This window comes from Castanea sativa, chromosome 7 (genome assembly GCF_040712315.1).
Source record: "Castanea sativa cultivar Marrone di Chiusa Pesio chromosome 7, ASM4071231v1".
Lineage (NCBI taxonomy): Eukaryota > Viridiplantae > Streptophyta > Magnoliopsida > Fagales > Fagaceae > Castanea > Castanea sativa.
Genome location: NC_134019.1, coordinates 19,572,600 through 19,590,561, shown reverse-complemented (window position 1 = coordinate 19,590,561; position 17,962 = coordinate 19,572,600). Strand labels below are relative to the sequence as shown.

At 37.7% G+C, this 17,962-nt stretch overlaps 1 protein-coding gene across 2 annotated transcripts in view; it reads left to right on the top strand.

Annotated features, from left to right (window-relative positions):
- Window positions 1-17,962, top strand: part of LOC142642539 (transcription initiation factor TFIID subunit 1) — a 49,271-nt gene that overhangs the window by 15,082 nt on the left and 16,227 nt on the right. Inside the window, exons 8-16 of one of the 2 annotated variants that reach the window (XM_075816918.1) lie at window positions 1,264-1,432; window positions 2,229-3,330; window positions 5,518-5,720; window positions 5,887-6,124; window positions 6,508-6,844; window positions 7,709-7,918; window positions 8,101-8,193; window positions 17,003-17,206; window positions 17,433-17,639. In XM_075816918.1, the coding sequence (XP_075673033.1) occupies window positions 1,264-1,432; window positions 2,229-3,330; window positions 5,518-5,720; window positions 5,887-6,124; window positions 6,508-6,844; window positions 7,709-7,918; window positions 8,101-8,193; window positions 17,003-17,206; window positions 17,433-17,639 (2,763 nt within the window). Of the gene's footprint in view, window positions 1-1,260; window positions 1,433-2,228; window positions 3,331-5,517; window positions 5,721-5,886; window positions 6,125-6,507; window positions 6,845-7,708; window positions 7,919-8,100; window positions 8,194-17,002; window positions 17,207-17,432; window positions 17,640-17,962 lie in introns of both variants that reach the window. The other variant, XM_075816917.1, reaches the window with a different exon arrangement.

Genomic DNA, 17,962 nt, shown 5'->3' with positions numbered 1-17,962 from the left:
AATATAATGTAGGGTCAAGTATGGATTGGGATATTTGAAAACTAGGATTATAAGGCCCGAGTTTTGAAGCACCAGTATGGATATGTTATTGAAAAGCGAATACTTCATGCAAAGAAAGGCATGAAGTAGCCTGAATTACAAAAAATACAAACAATTATGTACAAAAAGATAGAGATTAAACAATGGAATGGAATCTCTATTCATGATCCCCAAAGCACAAGACTAGTCAAACAAAGTGCTAACAAAATAAGCTGGAAGCTGGTCCCTTGTAGTCTCCATATCCTCAAACATACGCTTATTTTGCTCTCATCAAATAATCCACATCAAGCATACGAAAGCAAATTCCAATTATTCAACAAGTGTTTTCCTATCCAGTTCCTCCAACCAAATAAAAGATCTTTCACACTAGTAAGACTCAAGAAATACCAAAAGATCTAAATACAAGACACCACAATTGATAAGCTTCCTTATAGTGTATTAGAAGGTGATCCACCCCCACTATACTGGCACATGCAAACTCCCCATTTTTCTTGAACCTCCATCGCACCCAATCTCCACCTGTAGTCAAAGGAATATGAGAGTCTAGAAGATGAAGAAAGGCAGCCACCAAATCCACCTCCAAATCATTAAAATCCCGAGGGAACTACTAATCCCAACTTCACCTCTCCCCCTCGACCTACCTGACTATAAAGGACTCCATGGAAGCTTCCTGATCTGTAGAGTTCTCATGCAAAAGCAGGAAAGCCTCTTTTCAAGGGTTGGTCACCACACCAACAATCATGCCAAAAACGAACTCAGTTTGACATACCGACCTCATTAAAGACACACAATGCAATGAATTTTATGCTCTTTTACTCTTTTTTTCCCTAAATATTTTTGGATGTACTTTGGCATTATATATGCTACTTTAGTACATGTAAATTTTGATTGGTAAGTTACACATGCAATTATTGGGTCTTGAATTCTTGACCTGACCTTCTGTCTCATTCATATAGGGGAAGTTCCATTTAAGCTAAAACTAATTGTCATGTTGTGTATTTGTAATATTATAGACTTAGTTATGATCATCATTTTCAGTGTGTTAATTATTATCTTAATCACCATCTGCTTTCAATGGCAACCAAAGAAAAAAGAAACATATAATTTGCACTACTCTCTGAATTGTGTCTACATTGCTGGTCAGTATATTCCATTTTACTCTTTAATAAATATGTTTATGTTTGCTTTTTATTTTTATTTTTTAAAATTCATGAGTTCCAGCAGGAAGAACCTCAAAGTCAGGAAGAGTCATTGGATGGGAAAGGCTCTACACCACTGCCTGTTTTGTGTATTGAGGATGGGATGGTAATCTTAAGATTCTCTGAAATTTTTGGTATTCACGAGCCCTTGAAGAAGGGAGAGAAGAGAGACCGTAGGTTCTCCATTCCCAAAGGTATTTGGATGTATAATGATATCTTCCTTAAGTTTTTAAAAAATAAGGAACTAATAATTTAAAAAGCACAAAAGAGGCACAACCCATTTATACGAGATGTACACAAGAGATAAACAAATGTAACAGTTAAAACTAGAAAGATCAATAAGCTCAAATAAAATTGAAAACGAATAATATGTGGTGGAAGCTATTCCATCTTATAAGGATCTCGAGTGAAAGCTTCATTTCCAACACCGAATTCTCACACCCTTTGAAACTTCAGGTGGTGTTTCCCTCCAAATACACCTCGTGAGACAGAGGAATTGCAATCCAAATATGTACATTATGATGTTGTCTAAATTGTCCTTTCCAACAAGCGAACAAATCAACCACTCTTCTAGGCATGACCTATTGAACTCTGAGAAGACACAAAATCATAGCCCATAAGTCTCTAGCAACATCACAACTAAGAAGCAAGTGATTCATATATTCTCCACTTTTCTTACATGTGCAATACCAATCCACAACTATTATTCAACACTTCTGCTAATTGTCGATCTGATTTATTCGTAAACACGTAGTGTTTCAAACCAGCATAATCCATTGATTTTGTCTAGAAATAGCATGGTGGGAATTATATTTGGAACTTGTTCATTTTTGCAAATTTGTATTCCTGCTTTTCATAAAAAAATTGAGTAGGTCAACCTCACTACTTTGTCAGAGTTGAAATTTAGACTGTAAAAAAAAAAACTGTTCTTTTATTTGCTAGCCTGTTTCTAGTTTAATTTTCTATTCCCTCTCTGTTTCATTCTTTCAGATGGGTATAAATCTATGGACATGTCTGATATTGTTGAAGAGGATGAGGAGGAATTTTTAAAGGATGCTGGTCAAGGTTATTCATTTTTGAAACAGGCACATTCAATTGAACTTGAAGGCTCAGTTTTTGATGATGACAAACCAGAGGTCACAGCATTTGGTGATCTGCAAGAGGCTACCTCATTGCCTTCTGAAGATGATGGGCAAAGAAAGGACTCCTGTCTCAGTGCAGAACCAATGAAAGATGAGGTAATAGGAAATTTTTCTGTTGGATTGCAGGCACCACAATGTCCTGGGTTTTATCCTCTTGATCAGCAAGACTGGGAAAAGGGAATTCTTTGGGACAATTCTCCTGTAGCGAGTGACAATTCTGTTGAAAGTTGTGAAATTTCTGGACCTGACTTGGACGCTTCAGTTGTTAGCGAAGCAGAACTCGAGACAGGGCGACAAAATCCTGGATCAGAGCCCCAAATAGAACCAGATGAGAATGATCATCATAGTTTTCTTCGCTGCTATCCTGATTTGCTGGAGCCCTTTGGCTCAAGAAACTCTTCCCCTCCTTTCTCATTAAGACAATATCATCCGCAACTTTTGAGGTTAGAATCCTGCTTAGAAGTGGATATTTCTGATCATGCAGATGGTGGAAAGGAGAATTCTAGTGAGGAGTTTCACCAAAGTGATGGTTTAAAGCATTTTAACAAACTCACATCACAATACAAAGACTTGCTGGAAGGGTCTTGGTTTGACAAAATAATATGGGAGACAAATAGGCCCATTGAAAAGCCAAAGTTAATCCTTGATCTTCAAGATGAGCAAATGCTTTTCGAAATTTTGGATAGCAAGGATGCTAAACATCTTGGGCTTCATGCAAGGGCTATGATTATAACTCGTTCCATAAAGTCAAGGAATGGGGAGTCTTTTGAGCAACCTGGTCATGGAGGCCAAGCTGGTTGGCGATCTGTTGCTAATGACAAACACTACTCAAACAGAAAATCTTCTCAGAAAATCAAATCAAATTCCGAAAAACGTACAGTTCATGGTGTCAAAGTTTTTCATTCACAACCTGCACTTATGCTGCAGACAATGAAGCTAAAGTTGAGCAAGTAAGTCATAGCTATTATTTCCATCTTCTTGTGTGCTTTTTTGTTTGAGAAGTAGATAAGAAACTTTATTAAGGAAAACTACACCTCCAATACACAAGAAACGTACTGGGGATGCAGAAAGGTTACAAATTGCAAGAGTCTAAAAAGTCTAAAAAATGGGAACTCAAGTGTCCTGGGGTTTTAGTCATCCATTCAAACAAGGACTACAGAATAAGCATCTTTAGCTCCATTGTCGATCGTTCCAAACCTTCAAAAGCATGGCTGTTTTATTCTTACCAAATGGCTCACATAAGACACAAAGGGATGGCCTTCCAACTTTTGCTGCCCCTAAATTTCCAAATTGCCCTATCCAACACACCAACAAATCTACCACACATTGGGGCATATCCCAATATTCTCCAAGTAAGCACAGAACCAAAGACCATTACTCTCTAGTCTCTAGTATACTTGCAATGCAGCAAAATATGATCAACACTCTCTTTGCTCAGCTTGCACAGGAAGCACCAATCAAACACAGCAATCCCATGCCTTTGAAGATTATCTAGAGTAAGAGTTTGCCCCAACACTTCAGTCCATGCAAAAGAAGCAACTTTTGCAACTTTGACCTTCCAAATAAACTTCCAAGGGAAAATACTGCCCCCATTAGAGAGCTGCCTATAAATAGAGTTGACGTGAAATAACTTACTGTTCTTATAAAAAAAATAAAAAATAACTTACTGTTTGTTGGATCCAGCAAATACGATCTTCAACTTCTGGTCTGATCTTGACAGAATAATTAAGATTCATAAAACTAGATGCAGGGAATGGTCATTCTTGGATAATGGGGTAAGAATTTAATGGAAAGTTTGGGGCTTGTTGAGCTTGGGCACATCATAAAACAAAAAGTAGGCAGTAGATGGTGATGATGTGCCTCAACAAACCTGGGATGCATCCCAATTATGATGGCCCAACACAACTTTTATGCCCCATTTTTTCTTGTCGAAGTGACTTGTTCTCCTTTGTTTGGTTACAACTCGGAAAATGATTTGAAAAAAAATTTCCACTATTTTGCTTGCATGGAAACATTAATATATCATGTAATTCAATATAATTTTTTTTTGGATAAATAACAGAATTGTATTAAATAGTTCAATATAATTTTATAATCAACAAGTTTCATTCACAAAATGAATATAATGTAGAGCAACTAGAAAATAAACAAAAATCCAATTCAAAAAATCCAAATCCAAACCAACCCAAACTGTCAAATTTAACCTATATTTAAAAAAATATTCCAATCAAACTGCAGTCACCAAACTAAACTCAAATAGCGTTGTCAAACCTGGAAGGAAGTGAGAGCAAGGACGAGAGAATTTGGAACTTGTATGGGAAGAATTCTGACTCAATGGGCTTATCCCTTAGGCTGTTTCTTTTTTCGGGCGTGCCAGGCAAAATGATAGTGGATTGAGTGTGGAAGAGCATGGTGTAAGAGTGTTGCGTATGCACTGGGCCTAGCGCAGCAAGGTCAGAGTGTGGATTTGGAACTAAATCTGTTGGTGATGAAATTATTGGAGTAGATCATCCTCAATGGCGACATGTGGTGGTTTGAGTTGATCATGTGGTTGATGTGCTATTGTTTCTGTGTGTGTGAGAGAGAGAGAGAGAGAGGAGAGATACTGTTGAGACTTGAGGGCGTTTTCTTTTTCCTGTCCTGCGGGGAAGGTAACCCGTGCAATGTGGTAAATGTTTTACACTTCTTAGAAGTTTAAAACATTTTAATATTTTATGCCACTTTTGGGTTATTTTCCATTGACTGCGGAAAAGGTTTCCTTCGAGTAGGATTTTATTCTGCACCAAATTGAGGAAAATGTTTTATGTTAAAATAAATAAAACTTTATGCTTTAATGAGCCAAATTGCCCAAAGCCCAGGAGCCGTTTTTTGTTATCGGTGGCAGAATGGGCCATGCCCCTTCTTGTAGGTTGTCATTGTCATATTCGTGATGATAATACTTAATGATGATTACTTTCCTGCAGTTTGTTATGACTGTATATATTGGGTATTCCTGGTTTATCTCAAGGGTTTTTTTTTTTTTTTGTACATGCATGTGATCCACAATGGTATTTTTCATGTAGACTTACAGTTAATTCTACTATATCCTGCTCTGTATCTTCCACTCATCCTTTGGAGTCTTACCTTTTGTTTTGCAGCAAAGAACTAGCCAATTTTCATCGGCCAAAAGCTCTGTGGTATCCCCACGACAATGTGGTGGCTGTCAAAGAACAAGGGAAGTTGCCTACCCAAGGGCCCATGAAACTTATTGTGAAAAGCTTGGGCGGTAAAGGAAGCAAAATTCAAGTGGATGCTGAGGAAACCATCTCTTCTGTTAAAGCAAAAGCTTCTAAAAAGCTAGGTTGTCATCTCTCATTTGGAGTGGTTATGCACTCTATTTATTTAGCTCATTAATTGCTTTTGCTTACTGTCTATAAGATTTTACTATTTTGTATCCTAGGATGTCATCTCCTATATGTAAATCTTTTCTGAAGGCAGAGCGCTTACTTGGCACTTTTTTTTGGTAGACTTCAAGCTACCCGAAGTGGTAAAGTTATTTTACTTAGGAAAGGAACTTGAAGACCATGGATCTCTTGCTTCCCAAAATGTTCAACCAAACTCCTTGCTTCATCTTGTTCGTACAAAAATACACTTGTCACCGAGGGCACAAAAGATGCCTGGAGAGAAAAAGTCTCTGCGTCCCCCTGGGGCATTCAAGAAGAAATCTGAACTTTCAGTGAAAGATGGTCATGTCTTCCTAATGGAGTAAGTGAGTTGAAAGTTTTGTTTCACAGCTTTAATTTACGTCACCTTATCTCCTAAACACTACCATATGAGGAGGGCTTTCTTGGTTGTTGTGTTATTTTTTATTCTTTTAGTGTTCTTCTTTATACTTTCTTGTGAATCTTCTTATTTTGTGAGTCATAGGAGAAACATAAATTGGGTGACAACTGTTTCCTATTCTGCTATTGGCAGCAATTAATTTTTGGATTTCACTGGTATTCATTTCATAATCTTAGCGCAAAGAGCCTCTATTGTGTGCATGTTGTTGTTGCTTAGTTTTTCTTTTGATGCCAAGATTACTTTTATTTTTTTAGTTCAGTTTTATGGAAATTCCCACATAATAATCAGTCTTAATACCTCTTTAGGTATTGTGAGGAAAGACCATTGCTGTTGGGCAATGCTGGGATGGGTGCAAGACTTTGCACATATTATCAAAAAACTGCCCCAGATGATCAAACTGGCTCCCTGTTGCGAAATGGAAACAGCAGCTTGGGGCATGTCATTGTTCTGGACCCTGCTGATAAATCCCCTTACCTTGGAGATATAAAACCAGGATGCAGTCAGTCATCTCTTGAAACAAACATGTATAGAGCACCTGTATTTCCCCATAAGGTGCCCTCAACTGACTATCTCTTGGTTCGTTCGGCAAAGGGAAAACTTTCCATTAGACGCATCGACAGGGTTAATGTTGTTGGACAACAGGTTTGCCGTAGTAGTAGTCTTCCTGGATATGTCCTTTATGTTATACTTTTTCTCTTAATATCTGTTAATAATGTTGTTTTACCCTTTGCTGGTGCTTGAAGTGATTATTTCTGCTAATGATACTGGTCGTGTCACTTCTGGCTCCTAGCTAGTTCCTACGGAAATCATTATTACCAACTGGACTTACCCATGCATGACACAGAAAATAATAATAACAAATTCTTAACAGTAAATATTATTTTGTTAAGGAAACTGTAAGTGATGTGTGAAAGAAAAAATGATATGCAAACCAGGGAAATATCCTGAAATGAGATGTGAATGAAAAACAGAGAGAGATGGAGAAGTGAGAACAGAAGTATTGCAAGAGAGAGAGAGAGAGAGAGACAGTAGCTAAACAAATGGATGAGGAATATCTTAGATTCTTAGATATACTTGGCGCAATTTGGAGAAACAAAATATTTTTTTGGGTATATGGATGATCATGGTTTATTATTTTCTTTAATTCTTTGGGTGAAATTTAGTTATGGGTTGACATGACCTCATGTTTCCCAAGCCTTTCCAATGAAAATAATTTTTTCTCAATGTGGGGCAAGGTGTGTTGGGGATTTTATTTCACTGATGGGTGGTGGGACTGTGTTGTTTTTGCACTTGGGTGTGGAGCAGGGGCAGGGCCTGGAGAGGGGGAGTGGAATATACCCCTGAACTTGTCCTGTTGGAAATTTATGGTCAGGATAAACTGTTGTTAGTTGATGTTTTGTTTGAACTGTGACTGCACACCACTTTCATTTTATTGGAGGTTTATTTGTGTCAAGCAAAGCTTTTGTGGTGTGGCGCCAATCTGGTTTGGTTGATTTTTCTTTGCAGGAGCCTCTCATGGAGGTGATATCTCCTGGATCGAAGGCCCTTCAGACTTATATGACAAACAGGCTATTGGTGTACATGGCGCGTGAGTTCCGAGCTTTTGAAAAGCGTCATTTACTCGCTTGCATTCGTGCAGATGAGTTGCCTGGACAGTTTCCTTACCTCTCTGAAGCCATTATTAGGAAGAAATTAAAGGAGCATGCTAATTTGCAGGTCATCATGCATTTTATAGATTTGTTATTTAAGTCTTTAATAGGCTCTAGCACTAACATCTTTGTGCTGCTTTGGTATTAGATAAATTGTAGTGCTCTGGTTTTTTGGCTTATGTTCTCAATGATAGTTCTATTGTATTCTATACTCACCTAAATGCTTCAAATGCACATGCACCATTCCAGAAGAGGCCAAATGGTCAGTGGATTTGGGTTAAGAAGCGCAATTTCCGCATTTGGTCAGAGGATGAGTTGAGAGAGAAAGTGAAACCCGAAGATGTGAGTTATTTGTTATCTCATTTGCCTTCTTTTCTTTGTTAATGAACTAAAACCTTTCTGATTATTGGAATCTTGTTTGTTATCTCTATGAAAACTTCCTAAGAATTGATTGAAGAGGTTTTTTGGAACTATGTGAAAAGATAATCTCAGCCCTTGCATGATATTGAAAAATATTTCTTGTTGGTGGATATTTGATGTCATGATTGGTGAGTTTTTGTAGTCAGTACTGAAACATAAATTACAGGCATATGCCAATCAAAGTTGTTTTGAGGCCCAAAAAATAAAAAGGTTCATGTTGCTAGAGTTCAATTATTTGTTGCTTTTTTAATAATAGTAGTAAATGCTATTTTTCTTAGATGAGCTGACCTCTCTGTCTTCCCAAGATGGTGAGCTCTTCTTATTCATGTTGACAGTAGCTCTAGCATCCACGCATCATTTACAGTCCTCGATAGCCCTCTGTCATTATTAACTCAAGTCTTATCTTCAACATTTTTTTTTGATCCAGACAGTATTGGAGTTCATATGTTAAAATATAGTCCTTCCTAAATTGCCAATCTTTCAGCTACAGTTATTGGTTTTACCTTCCTATTTATTATAGAGAGAAGAGGTTGCTAGTTAAGGAAAAGGGAATCCTATCTTTCTTTGTATTGCCACTTATTCATCTTAAGATTCTCATTTCAACTACAATCATCTTATAAACATGTTGCTTCTTAACAACTCAACATTCAATACCATGGTGCATGGTCTTATAGTATTCTTATTAAAATTTTCCCTCTGACTTAATAGGTATTCTACAATCACACAATTCTTCTAATGTGCTTTCTACTTCATCCACTATCCACATATTTTATGATTCACATCCTTTTCAATCTCTCCATTTTTATAAACTATTTTTATAAAATATTAATCCAAGATATCAAAACCTCTTGCTCTTCGGAATCTCTTGACCATCAAGTCTTACAACCCTGTCAATGTTTTTTTTTTTTTTTTGAGATAAATAACAATCTTTATTGATAAAAAAAAATCCCAAGTACACAGGCAGCGTACACATGACCAAAACATTCTCATTGCAAAGGGAGAGATTTTTGGCATCTCTCGACAAGGACAAGAATAGCCTTCGAAGTTACATATTACCTACACACAGTGGATCTTCTGACTTAATTTTTTGATGACCCCACGGAGAGTGTCATTTTTTGTTTGGACGGTGACGTGGGGGAAGGTACCTACTTGTGATGATCTTAAGAGAAGAGGCTATACTATAGTGGATTGGTGTTGCTTGTGCTGATGTTGTGGATCACCTTTTGCTTCATTGCAAGGGAGCCCATCAGTTGTAGAGCTTTTTTTTTTTTTTGGGGGGGGGGGGGGGTGGGGGGGTCTCCTAGGTCTTACTAGAGAGAGTGATTGATGTTTTGTTTGGGTGGAGGAATTGGATGGGAAAACATTTGTCATATGTTTGATGTGGATTATTTGGTGGGAGTGTATTAGGCGTACATTTGAGGATATGGAGAGTACAGGGGATTAGCTCCTAGCCTCATTTGTAGGAACTTTGTTTGATTGGTCTTGTGCTTTGGGATTTACAATTGGAGTTTCCATTCCGGTGTTTATAGAGTCTTATCTTTTTTTACATAATTCTTTTGTAATTTTTGTAAATTTTATCTACTTTTTTCCCCTTTTGCATGAAGTAGTATTCTTTCAATAAAATCATTCTTAAAAACAAAATCTCAATGTATAAGAATCAAGCATATCCATTAAGAACATAGATAGAAAGACCCAAAAGCTAACAACAAATCAAAAAAAGTTTTAAATAGAAGAAAGCTTAGGATCATGGATAGTGTTTTCTAAGTCTTTGAAGCGTCAAGCATTTTGTTCTAGCCAAATGCATCACACAAATTTTTTTTGATAAGTAATAAAGATGCATATTCAAGAACACTACCTTATGCAGAAAGTCATAAGGCAGAAAAAAAAATTATAGAGAGAGAAGATAAAAAAAGAGAAGGAAAAGATACTAATTACCAAGGAGAGAGCTAAGGAACATAGGGATAAAATTACTTGTGGTGGGTCCCCAAGTCCTAGACCAATCAAAAAGGGAGAGGGTGGATTAAGGCTTGTATAACTACTGTTCGCTTCTCTATTATTGTGAATGGATCTCCGGTGGGCTTTTTTGGAAGCTCTTGTGGGTTGAGGCAAGGTGATCCGCTGTCCCCTCTTCTTTTCCTTCTTATAATGGAAGTCCTAAGGAGGATGCTAAAGAAAACTGAGGATTGTGGTATGCTTCGTGGCTTTCTAGTGGGGCCTACTAACTTTTTAGGGGTGCGTATTTCACACTTGCTATTTGTGGATGATACCATTTTGTTTTGTGATGCGTCTAGAGATTAGTTGTTGTCCATTAGGCTGGCATTGACTTGCTTCCAAGCATTTATTGGTTTGAAAGTTAATGCAGGGAAGAGTGAGATCGTTCTGGTAGGGGAGGTTGGTAATATAGAGGCGATGGCTATCATTCTTGGATGTAGGGTGGGTAGTCTGCCTATGAAATACTTGGGTATGCCGTTGGGCACCCCTTACAAAACAGCTTCTCTGTGGAATCCTATTTTGGAGAGGATGGAGAAGAAACTCTTAGGTTGGAAGCGTCTTTACTTATCAAAGGGGGGTAGACTTACCCTGGTGAAGAGTACTCTTTCTAGCCTTTCTACGTACTATCTATCATTATTTGTCCTTCCTGTTGTTGTGGCTGATAGATTGGAGCGTATTCAGAGGAAGTTTTTATGGGGATCTTCAGAGGAGTGTTTTAAATATCCATTGATAGCTTGGGAGAAGGTGTGTTTACCCATAGATTTGGGTGGTTTGGGGATCAGGAAGTTAGTGCATTTTAATAAAGCCTTATTAGGGAAATGGTTATGGAGGTTTGGGCGGGAAGGCACTCACCTTTGGAGGAGGGTTATTGCATCTAAATATGGTGAGGGTCAAGGGGGGTGGACTACTAAAATATGTAGAAGGGCCCACGGATGTGGTCCGTGGCGTGGTATTCATGATGGGTGGGAGAGTTTCTCCAACCATGTGGCCCTAGTGGTGGGCGATGGCACTCGTATTCTCTTTTGGCATGATAAGTGGGTTAGAGACAACTCACTTAAAATGCTCTACCCTCAGTTGTATGTGTGTTCTAATGACAAGGAAGCTCGCATTTCTGATGTTTTATTCTACCAGGAGGGTGGTAACGATAGAATATGGAATTTGAGATTTCATAGGGATTTTCATGAAAGGGAATTAGGGGCTGCCTTCTCTTTCCTTGAGTTCATTCAATCCCGGATCCTTAGGGGTGGCAGGAGTGACTCTTCTCATTGGTGTCTCAAAGGGAATGGCAAGTTTGATAGCCGGTCCTATTACAATATCATTAGGGGTGCAGCTGCCTTCAACTTTCCGTGGAAGGGTGTTGGGAAAGCTAAGATCCCTAGGAGGGTGGCATTTTTTGTGTGGACAATGGTTCATGGGCAGATCCTTACATTGAATAATCTTAAGCTTAAGGGGCGCATTTTGGCGAATAAGTGTTGTATGTGCCATCGGAATGAGGAAACTGTGGATCATCTTCTCCTCCACTGTCCAGTTGCTCATTCTCTGTGGGTTTATATGTTTCAGATCTTTGGGACACAATGGGTCATGCCAGACAATGTGGAAAGCTTAATGTATTGTTGGAGTTTTTGGCTGGGAAAATTTAATTCAGACATATGGAAATTGGTTCCTGGTTGTTTGATGTGGATTGTCTGGAAGGAAAGAAATCGGTGCTCTTTTGAGGACACCGAGAAATCCTTGGTTCAATTACAAGCTCTATGCCAAAAGACTTTATTTGATTGGTCTAGGTGGTGGGGCTTCTCGGATTGCTCCACTATCGTCGAGTTTATTTCTTCTCTTAGTTTTACACTTTAAGTTTTTTCTTGTTCATTGTTATTATTTGTTTGTTTGTTGCTTCTCCTTGTGTTCACCATCATGAACACCTTGTATTGGCTCTCTTTTGTTTTCAGTTTGTTTTAATAATATTCTTATTACCTATCAAAAAAGAAGAAGCCAATAGCTGGTCATCAGAACTTTCCAAGTCCTTAAACATCTTCCAATTTCGCTCGCTCCAAAGACACCACATTAAGCACATGGGGCTAAATTCCAAATGTTAGACGGATGCTTTCTAGGCCAATTCCACCAACCAAAGAGAATATTTACAACCGATCTTGGCAAGACTCATGAAATCCCAAAAGATCTAAAAACCAAACTTCACAACCGGTAAGCCTTACCATAATGAAGTAGCAAATGATCCACCGTCTCTCCATTACAACGACACATAATGCACTAGTCAACAAAATCCATCTCTCTACCCCTCAAATTGTCACCTGTAAGGATCTTATCCCATACAGCAGTCTATACAAGGTAGTGCATCACACAATGATGGACTGCTTTCCACACCATATGTCTAGTACCATCACCAACCTCATATTGTATATATTAGGCAAACAACACCCGCTCACGTCTTATAGATCTCCGAAGACTTGCTCCTTGAGGACCTTATACCTCCTTAGTGCACCACCCATTCTTGTCACTCTCATACTTCACCTCTACTGCCCTCCACCAAAACAACCCTCTCAATTCTCTGTCTCCATAACAACTTCCCTAATAGAGCTTGGTAAAAGCGTCTCAGGTCCTTGGTACCCAATCCCCCATTATGAAGAGGTGACCAAATCATAGCCTAGTACCAAATGGAACTTAGATTGCTTGCCTCATCAATTCCATAAAAGAATTCCTCTATGTTTTCAATACAATTAGCCACATCAGAATAAAGGAAGAAACTGGCTTGGCAAATGGGAAAGAGTGCTTTTAATTAATGTCACTCGACCACCCTTAGATGGGTACATTCTCTTCCATTTTGCCAATCTCCTCTTTGTCATCTCAAGAATTGGGTTCAGGTTGACTTCTCTTAGAATTTTGCACCCAATGGAAGACCCAAGTATTTCATCAGTAACCTTGCCTCTTTACAACCCAAAATATCCACCAACTCTTCTAAATTAGGAACATCCCCACTGGGACCAACTCTGACTTACTTAAGTTCACATTCAAACCAAAACCAACCTCAAACCATTTCAACACATGATATAGGTAAACAATATGATCAAAATTGGCATCGCACAATATTGTGTCATTTGCAAAGAGAAGATGTGACACAATCAATGGATTGCGTTGAGAGGTGCCTAGTGAGATACCTGAAATATAACCTCCATTGACACAATCAATCATTTGGCATATGGCCTCCATAACAATAACAAAAAGCATCTGTGACAACGGATACCCTTGCCTTAAGCACCTTGAGCTTTCGAAAAAACCACTTGGGCTGCAATTAATGAAAATAGAACTAACAGTGGAAACACAATAGAAAATCCACCTCCTCCATCTTTTGGAAATCCCACCTCTCCCAAGCACATAAAGAAGGAAATCCCATTTAACATGAGCGCATACTTTTTTTACTCATAAAAAAAGTGATCATATGCTTTTTCCACATTTAATTGCGCAGTGTCCCTAGCTTTCCAAAATGTAATATGCTATCCAGGCACTCATTCTCAATAAGGAAAAGGTCTCAAATTTGTTTTCCCTTGACAAAGGCATTTTGGGATTCTAAAATAATTTCATGCAACACTACCCAAAGTCTATTAGCCAAAACTTTGGCAATAATTTTATATACCTCACCCACTAAGCTGATAGGTCAAAAATCTCTCACATCCACATTTGATGTTTTGGGGGATTAGAGCAATGAATGTTGCATTTAGGCTTTTCTCAAAATTACCTTGAGTATACAAATTCTGAAATACTAGCATTAAATCATATTTGTGAATACTTCCACAAATTTGAAAGAAAGACATAGGAGAACTGTACGGCCGAGGGGGATTGCCACTATTAAAATTTTTAGTCACGCCAAGAACTTCATCTTCCTCTAAGGGTCTGTATAGCCAACCAGCATTCTCCTCTGAAATCCTTGAAAACTCTAGTCCATCCAACCATGGTCTTCATACGCCATCCTCAGTGTACTGATGTTTATAAAACTGAGTAATACAAACACTGATGGAAGCTGAATCTGTAGTTAACTCTGCATCCACCAAAAGATTGGTAATAGAGGTATACCTTCTATGAGAATTGGCAATTGCAATTTGGTGAAAAATTTGTGTTATTGTTATCTCCTTCCCTTAACCAAAGGACCCTAGACTTTTGCCTCCGACTCTCCTCCAGAAGTGTGGTCTTTTCAAGCTCATCCACTAAAAATATATCATCCACAAAAAAGCCTGCACCCAAGGGACTTCATCTTGAATTGATTTAGTGAGCTCATCCATCTCTGGCGCAAGGAGATCGGGCTTAATGTTGAACCTTGATGCAAACCTATAGTGATAGGAAACTCATTTTTGATGCCTTCACTTATTTTTACACTAGTTAAAACTCCATGATATATATCTTTAATTAATTTAGTATACTTTATACGAACTGCTTTCTTTTCTAAAACCAACCCCATAACCTCTTTAGAGACATTATCACTAGCTTTTTCTAGGTCAATAACAACAATATGGAGATTATTATGGTCTTCTCTATATTTCCCAATTTGACATCTAAGTAAGAAATAGCTTCAATGGTAGATTGCTGCGACATAAAACCAAATTTATTTTTCAATATTGTTGTTTTGTGTTCTATGTTCAATCATTCTCTCCTGCAGTTGTTCGCTTTTCTTCATAATCTGCTTTGAACATTCAATCCACTGAAATGCCATTAAGATGAATGAGACCAGTGTGACTCATAAGCTTAATTTCATGGTAATTTGTAGTGTTTTGAATATCTCTATTGTTCTTGTAAATAGGTTTTAGAGTACTTCACTCACTAGGCATTTTGTTAACCCTTAAGATCTTACTAAAAAGCTTTGTCAACTAGCACACAACCACATCACTCAAGCACTTACAAACTTCAATGAGAATTTCATCAGGTCCCACAGCTTTTCCTGTTTTCATCCTCCTCAAATTGTCCTTTACTTTGGTTGTCATAATTCTTTGGACAAGCCTATGATTGCTATCCTCAATTTGGTTACTTAATTTGCTCCAATTTTTTGTATCACTTCCATTAAAAAATTTATCAAAATAAATGTTTGGTCTCTCTCTAATCTCCTTTTCTGTTACTGGCACTCTTTGATCTTCATCTTTAATGTACTTAACACCATTCAAATGTCTTGTTTTATTTCCCTTGTCTTAATAAGGTTATAATTTATAAATATACTTTTCTTCATCCTTCATCCCCCATCTTGCTATAAAATTCCTCATAAGCCTTACATTTAGTCCTTGGGCATCCTTTTTTGCTTCCTTCTTTGCAGCTTCATAATTTTCATAAGAAGCAATGTCTTTACATCTTTGCAGGTTTTTGTAGCTCTCTCCTTTTAATCTAATTGTTACTTGAATTCCCATATTCAGCTACACAGTCTCCTTAGTCGGTCTCTCACATCCTTTAGATTCTCCAAATTACTTCTTTAGCCAATCTTTTAATACAACTAGCCATTTCATTCCAAATCTTATCAACATTTTCATCTCCACTTGTCTTCTTTAACCATTTTATCTTTAAACATACATTGTTTCTTTCCCTTTAAACCCTACCATCTGATTCTAGGGTTACTTTGTCTAATATCTCTTCTTTCCATCTTCTAAGACGAATATCTAGTACCACCATCCTATGTTGAGTAGTTACACTTACTACTAGTATCACCTTACATTCTTTACAGCATCTACTATCAACTTTTTGAGCAAGGAAGAAATCTATTTGACTAGCATTTGTCCCACTTTTGGGGGAAATTTGGTGCTGAGTCCCGCTTCTTGAACTAAGTTAATATCGAATCATACTCTATTGAAAAGTCTAGAATAGCATCTCTCCTTACTCATGTTTTACTCCATATCTCTGGACACCGTGAACTCTTTTAAAGCCCGCCCTATCTTTTTCAACATCACCATTCAGGTCTCCTCCAATAAAATATAAGAAAATATTATTCAGTATGTCAAATAGCCACCAAAAAAAACCTATTTCATAAAATGCTTTAAAAGAAGTCCTGTTACCCTTGGATTTGTGTTTAGAGTGCTCCTAAATTAACACTAAAACATACAGTGAAAAGATGGAAAACCAATCATGATTGTAGAACCAAGTTCTAGAACCATGGGCATATAGTTCATTGCTATTAGTGTTTCTTTACTTGAACACTGTAGTGCATATTTAGAGGTAAAGTTTTTGGGGGCACCATCTTTTGTGAGCTGCACTAGGTCAGAGGCATGGTTGATGCTGATATAGGATTGAGGTAAACTAAGAGTCAGAAGATGATTGAAGCCTGCTGTTTCTTTTCATCTTCTTCACCTCTTTTTGTGTGCCTCCTTTTATGAGGCCACCTTTTGTAATTTCTTTGAATTTGGTTTATGCTCTACTCTTTTATAATAAATCCTGAGTTTTTAAAATAAATGGAAGATGAACATGGGGAAAAACTGTTGTGGTATATTTCTTGTAGGCCAACATGTTCATCTGTGAGCATGTCATGCGAATTGTTCTGGTATATTGGGATCTAATGAGTTTTAAATAAACCATATATAGTCACATATGTGGAAGAGTTTGTTGATGATAAGTGCAACATTGGTCTTATGCATTCCTCAAATATTCATCCATGTTGCTACATTTGTTTTATCACATTTTACACAGGAACAGCTTCTGGTTGATAATTGCCTTTTCTTTTCATATAATGCTCCTGATTGTTTTTTACTTGTTTTGGGCTTAGGTTTGTTCCTATGAAAGCATGCAAGCTGGTATCTATCGGCTTAAACATTTGGGAATTTCTGGGGTATTACCTTCCTCCATTTCATCTGCAATGAGTCGTCTACCCGATGAAGCTATAGTTCTGGCTGCTGCATCGCACATTGAGAGGGAGCTGCAGATAACTCCGTGGAGCTTGAGTAGCAATTTTTTTGCATGTGTAGTTCAGGTAAAATATGTTAACCTGCTTTTGGGAAATTTGTATGGCATACTGCTGATCATGTGTTGGAGGCTGGCAGTGCTACTTTTTATGTTTATTCGTTGATAGTACATGAATATTGGCTTTTTAGTTTCAAGCCACTTTATCTTCATGACTAACTATATTAAGATTTGTTTAGTTGAAGCTGACATGATGTCCAACATGCTACTGATAGGCATTTTCCTTTTTCTTGTAGGGAAAAGAAAATATTGAGCGTATGGAAATTACTGGTGTTGGTGATCCATCTGGTCGGGGCCTAGGTTTCAGCTATGTCCGCACTGTTCCAAAGGCGCCAATGTCTAGTGCAATGATGAAGAAGAAAACAGTTACTGGTCGGGGAGGAGCCACTGTTACTGGAACAGATGCTGATCTTCGTAGATTGAGCATGGAGGCAGCACGGGAGGTATATAATTTTTTCTGAGCAAATAAAAATTGTTTCTTAATTAGTTTAAATCAAGTTCAATTAGTCTCTCAGCTCACTTTTTTATTGCTAAGACATTTTGATCACATATGTCAATTCCATTATCCATCTTTAAATTTGTAGGTCATACCCATGGTTGGAACTGTACCACACAATCCATGAACAGCGATCTCCTCTAAGTTTATTGTGTAACACGATGCATACATATAGGCTTTGAGTACTTCAAATTCTCATAGGACTTTGGACTCCTAATGTAGAAACTACATAATCCTTTTATTATGGATTCTAAAACCTTAGATTCTCTC